The 18240-nt window shown below is 43.8% G+C and overlaps 1 protein-coding gene across 1 annotated transcript in view; it reads left to right on the top strand.

The window, feature by feature from the left end:
- The window catches only part of P5cr-2 (Pyrroline-5-carboxylate reductase-like 2), a 29709-nt gene extending 11733 nt beyond the window's left edge, over nt 1–17976 (top strand). Inside the window, exons 2-6 of the mRNA XM_077704411.1 lie at nt 453–523; nt 6145–6324; nt 10107–10319; nt 15222–15314; nt 16185–17976. Of these exons, the coding sequence (XP_077560537.1) occupies nt 453–523; nt 6145–6324; nt 10107–10319; nt 15222–15314; nt 16185–16364 (737 nt within the window). The 3' untranslated portion in view covers nt 16365–17976. The remainder of the gene's footprint in view (nt 1–452; nt 524–6144; nt 6325–10106; nt 10320–15221; nt 15315–16184) is intronic.
- Nucleotides 17977–18240: the final 264 nt, after the last annotated feature.

Here is an 18240-nt window from a genome sequence, read left to right as displayed (position 1 = left end):
AGACGGTCATCTCACAGCACGCGGCACCAACGGATCAGAAAACACCGCTCTCTCAATTGGTATGCGCGTGCTAGTAAATGTCCATTAATCTCTGTGCTCAAAATATTTTGCACATAATAGGTCAACGAACACCCACATTTTCACCACAACACGCGCAACAAAGTCCGCAAAGCTGCGCCTAATTTGGCCCTAAAAACTTCTGAACAAGCTTCTGACAGCTGGATTAGTTTTGTTGGCGACAGGATTAGGAAATTGGTTGGCAGCTGGATTAAATTACATGGCGTTTGGAATAAATTGAGCGGAAAAACCTGTAGTTTCAACTCGTTGTAAACAATATCTTGTTTTCGTGTGTTTTAGCAGGGAGTCTCTGTTTTCATCAAGGACACCTTTTAAGTATTAGAGTTGACTGAAACGACTGCCCCATTGGGTTTTTTTATCTTTTCATCCCGAAGGTGTGGCAAGCGCGACGAAAATCATGGCCAGCTGCCCGGTAGCGGACAAGCACCTCTTGGACGAGATCAAGGCAAGCCATGTACTGAGGTCTAGAGTGGCAAATGTGTCATGCTCAGTGACGGGGAACGAAACACCCCGAAAACACTGTCGGCAAATGAAAAGCAGAGCGGGCCCACTGGCTGTATGGTTGCGTGCTGCGCGGATTGAAACAACTCGACAGTATGTCAAAAACATTAATTCAAAACTTGAACGAATGTATAAGCAAGAACAACTTTCGAGAACCCACAATTCCAAGGTTGGGCGGCCATTGCGCGTCCACTGCACGTCCATGTTCGGACGTGCATTTGCGGACGCATGGCGGACATCCGCTCGTGGATTTCCGAAATTTTCACTAAGCTTCAATGATGTACATTAAGTGTAAAAGCGACAAGGAGAATGCTACCCCACTTTTCAAGTAAAAGACTTTGTAGGTCAGCACGCTGCCTTGTATTGGTGGTATTCATGTGTTAAAGTTAGCTCTAATTCATCTTCTACACTTTTTGTCAAGCAGCTCGCAGGCTGTAAGGACCCCTTAGGGGAAGGGTATACAGTAACGCAACGGTCGAGGAGATACACTGGTTGGATTTGCAGAGAAAAATAAGTTGAGGTCTATGAACACATTCTTCTACAAAAAAAGAGCAGGAAATGCACATGGAAAAGTCCCGATGCTACAACCAAAAACGAAATCGACTTCATTCTAAGTGACAACCCGGGTATCGTGCAAGACGTAGAGGTGCTAAGTAAGATTCGGAGCTGCGATCATGGGATGGTTAGATGCAAGCTGAGGCTGATTCCCAGCAGAGAAAGAAGGAAACCCGTGAAAACTAAGAAGCCCCGCATGGTCAGTCAGAGCCACATCGCAGGAGCTTAAAATAACTCTTGAAAACAAATTACCGCTTCTGAACGAGCAGAACTAGGTAAAAGTAGACAGGGTAAATGACGTCGGCACTCAGTGGATCAGCAGCTGCTGTGGGACAAGTAAGGTGCAGGGAACAAACTGTAAATCTAACTAGGAAAACGAAGGAACTAATTGCCAAACGTAAAAACCTGAAAGCGTCAAGTACGGTGGAGCAGATTGAATTATCCGATTTGTCGAAACTGATTACGAGAAGTAAAACAAACGAGATTTGTGAATATACCATGGCAGTGATTGAGAGAGAGGGAGAGAAAGAAACTACTTTTTTTTTCACATAAAGGATTAGGGTGCGTTGGGCGCGACCCGGAGGGTCGCGACGACTTCAGCCACTCGAGTCACGAGCTCCTTGTGGAATTGGAGGTCCGAGCGGCCCAACGCCTCCATCAACTGGTCAGGGGAATTAATTGGAGGGAATGGGTCCTCTGCACAAGCCCACATTTGGTGTTGGACCGTGGCCCTTTCACCGCAGCGGGGGCAGAGTGGGTATGGGTAGAATGCTGAAGGACGGCTCTGCAGGGTAAAGATTCCGCTTAGAGTAGACACAAGAGGCGTTCCTTCTCCAGAGTGAGGGTTGAGTGAGGGGGGGGGGGGGAAGCTTGCGGCAGGATAGACGGGAATGCTGTACCTCTCTGAATGTGAGTAGACTGTCTCTTGTCGATCTGGCTCCGTGGAGGGAAGACTCCACATCGTTCGCCCGGGTAACAAGTGCTCGGGCTGCCGTGTGGGCCGTCTCTATCCCTCCAATGCCCGTGTGAGCCAGGAACCATTGGAGTTCGACTATGTCGGATGGCGAATTTAGACATAATATTTTGTGTGCCGGGGCGGAAATGAGCCCTTTGGGAAAGTTTTGTACGGCCGCTTTCGAATCAGAGAATACAATTTCAGGGTGGACGTTTGGGCTAATCCCAGTGCGATTGCCGCCTCTTCCGCGACATGCAGTAATCGAGGAAACCCTGGAAATTGGGGGAAGCTGTAAGAAACTAAGGGAAAGCTAGCCATCGGAAAAGACAAGATGTACGAACTCAGATACGAGCAGGGTAACATTACGCACAACTTACACGATATAATAAAGATAACAGAACGATTCTATACCAGGCTGTATGCTAGCGACATTAGACCAAGGGAAACTACTGAGAGTGCAGGCTCAACTTGTGATGCCCACTAGTAAGTACAAAGGAAGTTGGAAATGCTCTCAAAGGCATAAAAACAAAGAAAGCTGCAGGTGACGACGGCATAACCGTGGATCTTTTGAAGGACGGAGGAGATATTGTACTGGAAAAGCTTGCCGTACTATTTTCGGAATGCTTGAAGACCCTAAAGGGCCCATAGCCTGGAAAAAACGCAAAAATTATTCTCAGCGCAATGGGACGAGCACGAGGCGTAGACGGGACACAGCGCAGTCTAATAACAGGTGTTTATTGCACAAAATTACTTAAATACAGAATTCAGTTGCAACAAATGAGAGAAAGAGGGGAGGAGAAAGAAACACATGACATTTCAAGCCGTCCCTCAGCTTACGTGCTGTCAGCAGATAAAAAGGCAATTTCTTTGTCGGTTAAGAGCACCGAAGGGTAGCTGACACGTGTCTTTGTTATAATATATCTCGTACGTTTGATCGATCTCCCGCGTCATTTGATTGTTACCATTATAAATTATGGAGCATTTTCTGAGGTCAGGATAACAACCACAATCTTTACAATGTGCGCCTACATGTCCTTTATCTCCCTTTTCCACATTATGCGAGGCTCGCGCAATCTGTCTTTAAAACATCTTCCTGCCTGTTCGATATACTTTTTCTTGCACTTGTTCAGCGGTATTGAATAAACGACGCCATCCAAGCAGGCCACGAATGGCGTGCGATGTTTGGTGCTACACGTATCAGACTTGACGTGGCACCCATTAACTTTGTTGCAAAGCTTGGATAGCTTCTTAGGAGCGGAGAATAGGACGTTGACGTTAGCGCGTTTTTTAATCTTCTTCAGAATATGCGAAAGCGTGTGAATGTATGGTATAGTAGGGATTTTTCTATTATCTAATCTTCTCCAGATTATGCGAAAGCGAGTGATGTGTATGGGATAGTAGTGATTTTTCTAACATCTTTCTGTGTTGGAGCATCTTGCCTGTGTCGTTCATCCTTCACCTACTTTAGAACATTCTCAGCTACCGAAGCCTGTAATTACAGAGGATAGCCGGCGGCAGTCAGCCGAGCCGCCTGTCCATAAAGGCTGGCTTGCATTATGTAAATAAAAGATTTGTTAAGTGCATTCGAGACACACGGCTTCATGATCCCACGCTTTACCAATTAGAATGGCAGAATGATACGGGAGCATGGGCTTCAAACAATGAGGTTCATGAGCCCAACAGATATTGTCATGGTAAAAATGCAGGCGAAGATCCAAGAATCCAGGAAGATCCAGAAATGTTTAAAACACTAATTTCTGCGTATACATCTTGGACGTAAAACCAATAAGGTATACTGCAGAGCGCTGTCATATACAGTGGGCGTTGTGAAAGTACATTTTGTCCCGACACTCTTCTACTTCGACATGAACAGATTAAAAAGTCTTTAAATTTGTTCTTCACATTGTATGTGAATATGCAGATGCAAAAAACAATGCGATAGTACTCCGTGCGATAAGAAAGTCGGATTTATTGCAGGAGTTGCAGGAGTTGCAGGAATACCTTTCAACCAGGTTTTACTCATTTAACCTCTTGGGAAAAAAAATTCAAAATGATATTAATTTATTCCATTAGTTGTGGGATCACGCAACTTCTCTTATTAAAATAGATTATCAACCGCAGTGAACTATTGCTGTTAAATCCTAAAGTGCCGCATTCTTCGAAAAATCGTCCTTGTTGTTGTGGTTGTTGTCCAGTCCAGAAAAGGGCCGTACCTATAAAGAGCACATAAAAACACATATGTGATTCGATTCTAAAGTAATTCGGAATAAGCATGCCAGAAGCGTCCTCTTCAGCTTGAGAAAGGAAATGCTAGAAGAAGTAAAAAAAAGAATTTAACTACCCCGGTCAGTGCCAACCCCAACCACGAAAGAGAAATCCGCAGCAGATTAGATATGGTTTGGGAAGCAGTCGGCAAGCACTGCCAAATAATCAAAAGTAAGCTACCTCTGTCACTCAAAATAAAAATCTACAACCAATTCATACTGCCGGTGATGACATATCTTGGCGCCTTACTAAACAAGTACAAAGCAAACTTAAGTCAGCTCAACGTACCATGGAACGAATAAAGTTGCAAGTAACACTCAGGGACAGGAAACGTGCTACCTGGATCGGAGAACAAACTAGAAAAGAATATATAATAGTTCTAATAAAGAAAACGAAATGTACCTGCTCTGGCCATGTAGTGAGGCGTGCCGACAACCGGTGGACAATTAGGGTAACAGAGTGGGTACCAAGAGATGGGTCTAGTCGAAGGGGAAGGCCATTAATCCGATGGAGGGATGAAATACGGAATCGGGGGGGTGAACTGTGGACTCGAGCGGCGCTGGACAGGAGCGGTTGGTGGTCAATGGGAAAGGCCTTCGTCCTGCAGTGGATCTGAGTAGGCTGAGGATGATGATGTGATCCGATGGCATTTGAGCCAGGACCTCAACAGTAGCAGCCCAGTGCGCCACCTCCGTGCTTTCTCCGCGTATTTCCAGCGGTGAAACAAAAGTTTTCGTCGTTGGGAGAGAGAGAGAGAGAGAGTAAACTTTATTTGAAAATAGGAAGACGGGAATGTGGAAAGAGTTATGGGTGAAGTCCTATTTCCAGGACTCCAGTAGCAAAGGCTCCCAGCTTGGCTCTCTCTAGCAGCTCACGCTGTGTCGAAAGGTCCGAGCTGGACAGTGCTAAATCCCAGGACTCTCTGGAGGTTTGGTAGGTGTTCTGTTGCCAAATTATAGGGCAGTTCCAGACTGTGTGGAATAAGTCTGCTCGTAATTTGCATTTGTGGCATTCTTCGTTATATCTCTCTGGAAACATGAGAGACAGTCTGGATTTGTGTGGGAAAACGTTGGTTTGAAGTTTTCTTATGTTTCGTGCGTCTTCGGCATGCGGTGCGGGCATGGTCTTTCTCGCTTGCCTTTGAGTGTAAAGCCTTTCATTAAGCGACATGAAGGGAGGAAGGGTGTAAGAGTGGTCCGTTTCCCTGCGGCTGTTGATTTGCCTCGCTAGGGAGTCGGCTCTCTCATTTCCTTCCAGGCCTTCGTGTGCTGGGCTCCATAATATTCTATGTTTTTGTTTTTTGCTTTCGTAGCACACGCCCATTTGGGGAATTGTCAAGGAATCGGAAGCTTTGAGAGGACAATGTGCCCGCTTCACAAAGTTCACAAAACTAGGAATCGAAAGCGTACAAGCTGTGGAGCAATGCGTACCGCTTGGCACCTTAAAGTTAGCCGCACGTGAGTAGAACAAGTGCTCAAAAGCCGCGCAGAGCGTTGATTCTAAGGAAACTGTTGCGTGTGCCATTCTGTTCGCCGACGTACTTCCCGCCGCAAGATGAAGCAACGAAAGCGAAGAAAAAGACCTCATTACGATATTGCCGGTGAGTAGCTGTTAATAAGCATCGGCAGGATTTCGCCTTAAAATCACGTATTAACGCTTGAGTGCCCCGAGAGATTTTTTTACTACCTTGTTTAGATTCCACCTAACCGGATTTGACAGTAACGTTACAGTGCACGGATTTTGCTACTGTCGTGCCTAAATAAACAGATGACGCCATTATATCTGCGCAGGCCCTTGGTTGCCAGACGACGCACGAGAACGGAGCCCTGGTGAAGGAGTGCGACACGCTGCTGGTGGCGCTCAAGCCCAACGTGGTGCCGGCAGTACTGGAGGAAGTGGCGCCTGCCGTGCAGCCACGCCACCTGGTGGTCTCGCTGGCCATGGGCGTCACGCTCGCAGATATTCAACAGGTCACTATCATGCGTGATTACTAATTTTTTTCACCTCATTCACTGAGGTATACCCCATAGCACCGGAAAAAGAATGCTAAAGGGGCCATGCATGGCGACAAATATAAGTTTGTTAAGTTTGAAAGAACTAGACGTCGGTACTCACTCAGCTCCATTCCATTCAGGAAATACGTTGTTAAACAAAAATAAACGTGGCAAATATTGAGAAGCTCAAATTCATCTAAAATAATAATTTAAGCTGCTGGGAATGCCGAAACAAAAAAATTAACGGGCTATAGGATATATAATGTATGGTTCCATCACCGGCAGCGCTGAGGCTATGAACGTGTGGTCTAACACATTGGATGCAGTGTGTCTGAAATAGCAAGTTCAAATCACCGATAGGAATTGCTATTTTAGTTGATTTGTTGTACTTACGTAATTTTTTCTATACTGAATTCACCATTTTTCACTGTGACCTTCATTGCTCCACGAGCGATTTGGCAGACTGCGTGCAGACTTACGCGCTGGCGATATCTCGTTGGGGTGTTGACATCAGCACCGACTGCTTGCGGGCACAGTGCCGAATGAGCCGATTCTCGGCATGGTGCAAACACACCTCTTACGACACAGGGACGAGCCAGGCAGTCTCCAAAGGTGGAGGAAAAGCACTTCGCAGTTGAGCGTCTCCAATGACTCAGAGACCGTTCGGCCACACGAACAGCGTACGCCTCCGCTAGTCAACGTTACAATTCCAAGAAGGGATGGCAGACTTATCAGATACATTCTACAGACTACAACATTGCAGAAGAGCGGTATGCCGATTCAAATGATGTTGAGAGTGCCCAACCAACGATGAATTCGTATGCCAAACGTGTTGTTGCACATAATCAAAACCAAAACTGGTTTGATTTCCAATCTGTGAAATCGTCCAATCACATCGCAACTCGATTACCCGTCACTGCTGTAGTTGCAGCCGGCGCAAACGTCGCATGGTATTTTTCTTCATTCAGGCTTCATATACTCAGTACTGCTTTATCGACCGGATTAACAATGAAATGTTTCTTTATTTGAGCTAGTCTTTGCAATGCAAACAAAATAAAAAATCGGCCAAATTCACTTCAGTGTCTCTTTAACAACCCTTTCGCGCTTAGTGGTCGCACTGCATCGTGGCTGACATCCCATACACAAGCGGTCTTCATAACCAACTAACACAACAAAATAGTCCATTGGGGCAGAGCCTTCTCCTATCCTCTTTGATGCACTTTTGCCTATTGTACCATTCTGCCGTTAAAATGTCTCGCTAACCGCTTAACAAACTAAAGAAAACATGAAAGTCAGAGCTGTTATACATCAGGAAGGTAGGAGTCTGGAGGCTCTGAGGATTGAAAACAAAGCTTGATTACCTGAACTGAACTGCACGTTATGTGACAGACTTGGCTATACAAAAGGAGCGAAAAGCAACGGCCATGATCAATGAGGGTCGAGCACGTGTCTTCAAGAGACGATTTTTTATCTAGAGTGCACTAAAAGTAGCAAAGCACATGCTTGCGTACACTTGGGCGTTAAGCGAGACAAAAGGAACCCACGAATGTTTTTGTTCGCGTGGAGCGCATTCACTATTGATTGAGAAAGTGGCTTTGTTTGCCATTGGCTCAAGGACGCGTCGACAAAGAATGCATCTGCTGGATAGGGCGTACGTTTATCTGCTCCACAAGGGAAGTCGCATAACTGTCTTGAAAACAAGGACTGCGGCGGCAATCTTGCCGAGAGGTGACAAGTGAGAACGCAAGTACGGCTGCTCTATCTTCTATTGACTCACGTTGCGGTGTGGTTGATGTAGACTCGCCTGCACGGAAAATATATTCCGTTGATAACAGCATGTTTACTATCGACATAATGTTGTTTACCTTTTCACACGCGACCCCGACTTCTATCTTTTCGTAGAGCTTGTGTTTTCTTGGTTTGAAAAAAGTCGTCCACATAGAGCGTTTCAATGTTGTGCGACGTACAGTCAAGTTTAACAACGCAGCCATTAGCCTATCTTCCGTCTCTTTAAAGTGTCCTCATGGTTTGTCGTCTGTTTACCACACTTGAGTTGGCGTAACGTGATGCTGGAGAAATATTCAAGACCAGATAACCCGGTTTAAGGACCGACGAATGCTCTCCTAGAACAAGGCAGTGTGCCTTCCATAGGCAGAATGCATAAGCATGAATCCGCGGCTGTATTTTATTATTTCTTGAGGGTCTATGAGTAAGACAAGGCAGAAATATCGCAGAACATGGAAGGTAGGGTGAGCGCAATTTGTCGTACCGACAAAGTCAAGCTACAGTAATGCCATTAACCAAAAATGTTCCAAAATTAATAAAAGCATTAGATATGGTCAACAGAGGGAAAAGCGGATAAATGTAGGAGCCATTCAGAGCTGTGTAGTTTTTCAAGTGACATGGAAAGCGCCCCAGGTATTTAAAGTTGCTCAGGTGAGTATAGCTATGGACATTCAAGCAAAAGGGCACGGAAACCTGTCGTGTGCCAGCCCACTTTCTTGCAGTAGCATGTGGATTTTAATGGCGCAAATGTTATACAGGTCAAAAATCGCCAGGGCAATTTTGTTTTGGAAGCAATGTGTATGCGATTGTGCATTAATAATGTGATGCCACAATTTTATAGGTGTGGAGGTGACGTGCTGTAGAGGGGTTTCCATGCAATGACAATATGTGGGTCTTCACCCAAAGTTTGCATATGATCGCAATGGTGGATACTTAGTTTACGCACTCTTGATTTTTAAACGTTAGAGCTCGTCATGACGTCCCGGCAATCACCAAGATTAGGCGACTGTTTGTGCAAGTACGAACCCCGGGCTATGTTTTAAGTGCGAATGCACTTCTTAAGCGAGCCTGAAGCGTCCGCCGCCGTCCGCATAGCAACAGCTGCGGGTGCGCGCGCTCCTCGTCTTCCTTGGCAACGGGGGGAGATGGGCGCGCGCTGCCTGGCCGCTGACATGGCACATATCCACGTGGGGGATTGGCCAGAAATCTCCTCGTCTTCCTTGGCAACGGGGGGAGATGGGCGCGCGCTGCCTGGCCGCTGACATGGCACATACCCACGTGGGGGATTGGCCAGGAATCTCCTCGTCTTCCTTGGCAACGGGGGGAGATGGGCGCGCGCTGCCTGGCCGCTGACATGGCACATACCCACGTGGGGGATTGGCCAAGAATCGGGCGTGAGAAGAACTAATGCACCCGCTTAAAGGAGTACTGACACGAAATTTCAAAGCTGAGGTCCGCTCTAGCAATCAAGTACAACGACAACACAAATAGGTGTCTGTGAATAAATGCATCTTTCTTTCTTTGTAGTTGTGTGTGTGTGTGTGATCTCTCTTTCGCGAACATTACCGAACCGCGCAAATTCAACTCCTGCATTCGCACTTTCACATTCTTCCCCTCGGGGAAATGCGGGGAATTTTTTTTCACTAGGAATGGTTAGAACTGAAAGTTCTTTGGCTTTATCTTAGCAATTTAGGCAATAGATATACCTCAAGGTCCTGCTTATTTTTTTGTTACATAAACGGTACCTACGCAAAGTACTTACCTACGGTACCTATGGTACCGTACCTACCCAACGGTACCTACCCAAAGTGGGAAAGAGATTTATTTGCAAACTGCCAGGTAAATTCCATGAACCGAAAAACCCATACCTGCTCTAACTCGAAACTGGAGTAGCATGAGATAGCTGGATGGTTGTCAATTTTTAGTGACCTTCCTTGGTGACAAGACAATCTTTTACACACTTTCTGGTGCAGAGGTTGCCTTCTGGCACACGAGTGGTCCGTGTGATGCCCAACACACCGTGCCTGGTACGCCAGGGTGCCAGCGTCTTCGCCCGGGGTACAAGTGCCACGACGGATGATGCAAACCTTGTTGCCCGCCTTTTGGCGAGTGTAGGGCACTGCGAAGAGGTTTCCGAGTCGCTCATGGATGCAGCCACAGGATTGAGTGGCAGCGGACCGGCATACGTAAGTGCACCCAAGGCACATTGACAACTCATGTTTATTTGCGGGGAGGAGTCGGTATGGGTAAAAGGGAAAAAATGAGTCGAATAATGCCAGAAACGTTTAGAGTAACTATTCCTAGAAATAAAGCAGTCCTTGAAGCAATAAGTGTTTCACCCCTCTTAAACGTCAAATCAGCGCTTTTTGCGCAACGTTTCCCCGTCACGGGAGTATGTCTAGTACGCTAACGTTAAGGAACGCCTTGTCACCGATGAAGAAAAGTTAGGCCAACCGTTTAATGAATACAGGCACTCTGTTTTTGATCGTCTTGAAGAATCATGCGTAAGCGCTGGTTCCGAGTTCAGCGTTTCTTTATTCGGGTGTTCTTCTGCGTAAACAAAAAAAATTGTCGCCATTATTACACATCGACACCAAGAAGTCGCCTGGACTTGTTGGTATTCCCAATGAATTCTTGAAGTGCCATGGAGAGGGGATATCAAAACATTGGCTTTTTTGTCCTTTTATTTGATACCTATGTGCATTGTCATAATATTGTTCAACATTCCTGTATACATAGACTGCCTTAACTGCAATATCTCCGGCCTCAAGTGTACATGCCATTAACTACTGTTCAAGGATGTACCTTCTTCGCGAGATCCCTACCTCTGTTTGAATATTCTAGCCCCCCCTCACGCAATACTCCTACTCAGGAGGCTGTGAGGTCTCTGTAAATAAATAAATAAATAAATTGGCTACCTACAGTAAACGCATCATTGAAACAGGAAAAGCTGCTACCTCACTGTATGATAGCTGCAGTGTTATTGCTACACAAAAGGAGAATAGGTTCAACATCGAAAATTACAGGCCCATTTCAGTTGCTTGCACCTGTTGTAAGGTAGACATTCGAACATATCCTATCAAAATGACTTTTCAATTACATAGACAGCACAAATACATTTTTCGCAATCAACATGACTTTCGACATAAATTATCATATATACAACAGCTCGTTCAGAGTATTCATGACTTTTTCAATGTTTGAAAGGAATCAGGTCAAGTGGATGCAAAGTTCGTTGAGATATAGCAAAAGCTTTTGATTTTGTCCCACATTATGAACTAGTTATTGAACTTCATTTTTTAGGAGCGACTGAAAATTCGTTAATTGAATGAAATGCTATGCTACGAATAGATCGGAATTTGTTGAGACGAAGGACGTGAAATCCGCGATTTTAAAGGTTCCGTCCGGGGTTCCGCAGAGGTCTCGTTCTCTTCCTGTGCTCGGTCTCGTTCTCTTTCTGTGTTTAATTATGTCGTATACAGTGACATCTCGCTCACCGCTCGCATTTTCGCGTATGACTGTTTAATATATTCTTGTAGAGCGCCGCGGTCTACGCGGCGGTCTACGTGGTCTACAAACACATGTGTTGCCTGTTCAAGGTCCGGAAGCACATAAGGCCCTCTGGGTTTTCGTTGCCGTGTAGGCTGCGGTCGAAGGTCAGCGAGGATCAATCTCAGAGATTTCACGTAGTTCGCGGTGGTCTAAAGTATCGGTCCAGAATGACCATGACACTTGAACTCAGCTTTGGAAGTAATTCTGGGATAGTGCATTAAATAGAAAATGAAAATCAACTTCAATAAACAGGTTTCACAAAAATAACAAACAAAACTAAGCACTAGTTTCAATATGAGATTTTTCTGAAAAGCGTCAAAACCAAGTTACCCAACTCAAATATCTCTACATGAAAACAGCTGCAAAAGCATATTGTAAATTACACGTAAATAAGATACGCTGTTCCACTGAAGAAGAATTACGGTTCCTAAGAAAATCTATATAAACAGTATAAACAACCATTGTGCGTCCCTACTAGAGCATAGCAGTATAGTAAGGCACCCGCCTTAAAAATACCAAATTGATAAGATGCAAAGAATCCATAGAAGAGGAGCAACGTTGATAATGTCCAACTATCGACCTTCAAAGTTTGTTAAAGAAATGGTACATCATCTCAAACTTCCACCTCTTCACAGCGACGGAAAGTGACATGATTATAGTTATTTAATTTAATGCACCATCAGGACTAATTTTTAACTCGGTGCTGTACTTAAAGCCGCAGTCCCCACGAACTCTAAGAAGCAGCCATCAATAACAGTTATTCAAGTACTCCTTGAAGTACCCTTTGAAGAACTCCTGTCTTCCTAATACAAGCAAAAATGGAGATTTTACCGCTAAAATTCATGAATACAGACTTCAGAAATCAATTTAGAAAACCTTCTTAAACCCTTTTGTACCAGAAACTAATAAGCAGTGTTAAAGTTTTTTATGGTTCGTATACTTTCGAGCCGCTTAGCCCCTAAATGGACGGCATATAAGTTGGTTTATGCACTTTGTGTGTGAGCGCATTGCGTTGTTTTTAAATATGTTTATGTCCACCTGAAATAAGTGGGCGAAGTTTTGCTTACGGATGATGTAAAATGTACATGGGTGTTCATGAGTGCTTGATGTTGATGCTTGCTTTGCAAGTATAGGTCTCATATGTAAAATCGGCCATTTGATACCACTATGGTCGAAACAAAACTTATGGAATGCTCTCATTTATTCGAAACTGTGCTACGGGATGTTGGTGTGGGGGACCACAACTAAAACTAATTATAACAGGCTCATTGTATTGCAAAAAAGAATTTTGCGCGTATATTTAGACTATCGTGACTGTTACGCAGATTTGAGGACAAGTCCTTTATTTACTGAATATTCAATGCTTCGAGCTGACCAAATCTATTACATGAAGGTTCTGCACACCATTTATGAGCAAAAGACTTACAATCAAGTTAACAATAAATATTCTGGCTACCATCTCAGGCATACAATACGGCACACTCCAAAAGTAAGAGCGAACTATGGTGAGCAATGTTTCCTGTACCAGTCAACTGAAATATTAAATAAATTAGGAGAAAAATTAAACTTCGGCGCCAATGAACTTACGTTTAAAAAACAGGTCAAAGAAGTGTTACTTAAGAAAAACGCTCGCAATACTGATATATAATTAAGGGTTCGAAGTATATGTCTACATGTTCCCCTAAAGGTAGAAATTAAAAACAATTACAAACAAAAATATATTAATACGTAATTGTGACATAGTAGTGTAACTGATGAAAGTTCATGCGTACGAATTACTGCGTTTATGTGTACTTTGTGATCCCTTTGTGAATTTGAGACCTATGCTTTGTATAATACATAAGAAGTGTAGTAATGACTTTGCTTTGTGCTAATTCTCTATTACGAATGTGCTATCATGCTTAAATTTGTGAACAGACGTGTTGTTATGTACGCAGTAAATCGGGTGGCTGAGGCCTTTGTCAAGCCACGTTCGCCTTTAGTCTCAGCCTTACCCTTGGTTTTTACCAAGAAATAAAAAATCAAATCAAATCAATTTGGCATGAACGTTTTCCTAAGCAGTGGGAATGATTATATTTGCAATTAATGTGAGTGTCGATTAACAAAGCGTGTTTCGAACATGTTTATTATGTGTTTCAACTACGCTTCAACGTGTGCTCTTCCAAATGTACAAGTTTTTATTGAGAGTCTGCTTCTGGAGTGTTACATACTATTTCCTTTGTTCTCAGCTGCCTATCCTTTAGGCCACACATACTCGCGTTTCCTGCCTAGCGGTAATTTTCCACTTTCTATTGAACCTTCAGGCTTAGCAGTTTAAATAAATAAATAAATAAATAAATAAATAAATAAATAAATAAATAAATAAATAAATAAATAAATAAATAAATACATTTTAAACAATAGGGGCTTTCGCTAAATATTAAAATACAATGTTAATATCATTATCATGACGAACAAATTATGTCGTAGAACTGGTAGAGGCCCGTCGGACCAGGTGAAAGTAAATGCGAGCCGTGACAGTTCGCTGTTAACGCGTACAATATTTAAAGAAGCCGAGCTCGTGTTTTACTAGTTGTTAAGGCGTCGCTGAAAGTGGGAAACCAGAAGAACAGACAAGCAGAAAAATTCTGTAGGCGAGCAGAGCACAGAAAAAATGATAGTCTAGAAAAGGCAGGTAATAGTGATCAAATGTAGCGCAGAAGAAACACACGGGACGGAAAAAAATACACACGGACGAGTGCTCGGCTGTGTGTATTCTTTTCGTACCGTGCGTTTCTTCTGCGCTACATTTGATAACCATGAATTACCAACTAGCACAGTCTACAGCTTTACTTAGTGGCAGGTAATATTGAGGTACAGCCTGTTCTAGCAGTGCAACAGTCGAACGTTCACGAAAGGAGACAGTGTGTCCGGAAGCTTTTCCCGAAATGCTTGTGTGCGGTGGCTTTCGTGGCACAGTAATGGAGATACGGCTTTCATAAAAGTGATACGGTGTCCCTGCTGCGAAATGAATGCAAGCGGCTCCTCTAAACGTGGATTTTAGAGCTAATTGCGCCGTCAGCGTGACAGTTACTGTAGCCGCCCGCACGCTAAAGCTCAGTAATGAAGTCAGAATACTCTTTCTCTGAGGCATGTGCCCAATGTGAGAATGGCCTAACATTTTTGGATTCATGACGGCAGCAATGAAAATATTACACACAGCTTCTTGTACCTTGTGGACAGTAGGGGACGACAACAACGATATGGCCACTGACATTATATGTGATGGTTTACACGCATGTACTCGGACAATATCTTTTTTAGGCTGTGATGTTGTTGTTCTTAGACGCATAGTTATAAACAATGAGGCATTGGAAATGTGACGATGGCGACAGTGACAACTGCTTTAGCTGCTGAATGGCCACGTGTAGACAGATACGAAGGCGTCAATGGTAGCTTTTAGTCGATTCTGCTCTTTTATAGGAGAGACGAGTTGATAAAGACCAGCCAAGCAATGCTTCTGAAATTAAAAAAATAACTATAATTTTTTTTTGCAGATCTTCGTCATCATCGAAGCCCTGGCTGATGGCGCTGTGCGCCAAGGCATGCCAAGAGACCTATCATACAGGCTAGCCGCTAATACTGTCATGGTGAGCACATCGAAAGGGGGTTCCCTGTGTTTTTTAATGGTGTGCGACTCATTGCAGTAAAAAAGAAATTTTGAGCGTCTTGTTTATTCGCACATTACAGTACTCCTTGTATACCTCAAACCTCTTCACTAAAGTTTGATGTGCGAAAGAAAGCGGGCTTCGGAAATCTAACAATGTATAATGAGTGACAGGAAAATGTATGTGATGGGCATGAATTTCTACCTGAATCGATTGTAAGAGTTTATTCTAAAACTAATTCTAATAGTAAAAAAAGTTACGAATGTGTTGTTAAACTGTGCGCTGATTATAGACACAGCGTCGAAGCTTTATTAGGAAGTTCTTCCCATGCGAACTGGTACATTTAAGTTTATGGCGCTCGGAATAAAAATCGGTGGCATGTTGTTGCTGTGGCCTGTTGCGTGATTTAGTTTTGTAGTTTTTGTCATGTAGAAAAAAAGCAACCCCCGGAAAATCCAACACACGGTACGAATATATTATTCATAGTGGCGCATAATTTACTACATGGTTTTGCTATTTGTTAGTGTAATAGACGCTTAATATGAAAGGTGCGTTTTATTCAGCACTAAAATAAAAGTTCATGCATCAAAATTTTGCTCTTCTAACTAGCTCATGATCTCTGCAAAAATAGTGGGTGGGACAAGCGGTGTTATAGGGAGCGTTTGCTGTCATGCATTGTTTCAACATCATGCTGCACAAAGAAGAGCTTGGGCTTTGCATGTCGGCAAGTTTTCTTGGCTTGAATAAATGATAACAAGCGTACGTCTTGAACAAAACCTCAACTTGCCGAACTTGCCGATTTTTCCTCTCGTGCGTGTGTCAAAAATGCGTTCCTTCGGCGAATCTCTGCAGGGCGCTGCCAAGATGGTGCTGTCGACTGGCCGGCACCCGGGATCACTGAAAGATGACGTCAGCTCTCCAGCGGGAACAACTTGCGAAGGACTGTGGGCACTGGAAAAAGCTGGATTCCGGGCAGCGCTCATCGAAGCTGTCGCTGCGGCTACAGCGAGGGCTGCCAGAGGTCGCCATTGAAACAAACCGCCGTGAACTATCCACACCATCCGCCTCCACATGGAGGTCACACAAAAACTCTGCTCAAAGCCCGTCGTACAGATGACATAGTGATACAATGCTTGCAATACCCACTGGAGTGAGCTACACTGACCACGAATAGTGACTGACCACAATATCTTGTGAGAAACAGACTTAGATGTTGATTTTGTGGAGGCCTGGAGCGGACAAATAACCCGTTGTCGTAAGAAAATATTGTAGAGCAAGTTTTGTGAACGTTTGTGATCATGTCGCAAGAAAATACACAAAGAAGCACAAAAAGAAATGTTTTTTCAAGAAAAATAACAGATTCATGGTGCAATTACTGTTTGTCTGAGATGCTGTAATAGGGCGTATTATTTTTCGTGCAATGCGATATCTTGCAAATGGATGGTGGCTGCCGCTCTGCGCCTGTTGCTGAGGTTGCTGCTCGAGTAACCCTTGAACAAGCATTGGCATGCGGGAAACAAGACATAATTATAGCGTTCACGAGCAATTTTTTTTGTTATTGAAAATTTGAAATATTTTTTTCTCTAACCAAGCCGGTGGCTTGGGGTGCGGATAAGCCACTCACCAGGAGCATTTGCAGTTTAACAGCTATTTTGTGAATGGGATAACTGATTAATACATTATTACACTTATCTGTTAGAAGTTATAGGATTGTGTGTTTTCTGTACTTTGTTGTTTTTCAAGGGCCACACTTTTTGTCCCTTTCTGCTGTATTCTACAGATAGTGCTTGTCCATCGTTAGAAAATCCTATGCACGTTCATTCCACCTTCATCAATGCCAACTTGAGAAAACCTAATGGTTGCAGCAACAATACCTTATGCTTAACGCTCAAGGTGAACATTATCTCCTCTACAAAGAAGCCTTAAAATGATGCTGGTCGCGTGTCGAAAGATGTGTATATGAGGGTGTTGTACAGCGGATGTTGATCCATATCAGTCACGGTGCTTTTTATACACAAATTTGCTATTTGTCAATTACATGAAAGGGTCGCAAATACCCGTCTGGCGTGTGGTATTTTATTACGACACTTTCAGTTTCTAAGTATATTTTGCGCTCCACAGCTCAGGGAAGATGCAGAGGCGTGCCTTGACCTGTTGCATTCACAGCTAGTACTGTCCTGTCAAGCCGAGGAAGGGTCTTCGGTGTACGGAGTTTCTTATGCAGCCCATCCGTATGCTGCTGAAGCTATTTCGATGGAAAGTAGCGACTGTGTTCTTTTTAAGACATTAGGTAATAGCTGCGTTTCTTTGCGTTGCATGCATGGCGTGGAACACACGTTTGACATGTTTTGTTGATATTTACGATTCGCTAGCCTCAAGCTGGCAAGTTTTGAAGCTGTTTCTGTATTTTGTAATTAGTCATCCTCACGACATTGTTGATATACCTCATAACTTTTTTACTTAAAGTTGCTGTCGCTATTTTTTTTATAATTAGCCTTAGTTCATAACCCTGTATCAGGCGACGTTACCTGATTGCTATTTCTCTGGTGCTGTAGTTTTACTTGTATGTAATGTATGTATTCAATGCCCTCTGTTGTGCCCGCGGGCCGTGAGGGCGATTGAATCAATAAAATAAATAAACCGATGGGCGTTATGATTTTCCTGCCACAAGGACGTGGGTTAAAGGCTGCAATTTTCTTCTTAGTGCAGACACCTTTTGAATATGATAGAGATCTCGATCAATCGTCACGTTGACAAATTTGTGGTGAGTGACTCAGGGAATAACCACCATTTCGATCGTTACCGCGTAGCATAACATAAGTTTTCGGGTATAATGGCAATGTTGCACTATTGGACATTGAAATCGCAGGCTTCCGGCTGCGTAGGTACGTCAAGTGGCCGATACTGC

This window comes from Haemaphysalis longicornis, unplaced genomic scaffold (assembly GCF_048455015.1).
Source record: "Haemaphysalis longicornis isolate Haplotype H1 unplaced genomic scaffold, Haemaphysalis longicornis Haplotype H1 scaffold_3, whole genome shotgun sequence".
NCBI classification, from domain to species: Eukaryota; Metazoa; Arthropoda; class Arachnida; order Ixodida; family Ixodidae; genus Haemaphysalis; species Haemaphysalis longicornis.
This window is presented reverse-complemented; position numbering and strand designations above follow the sequence as displayed.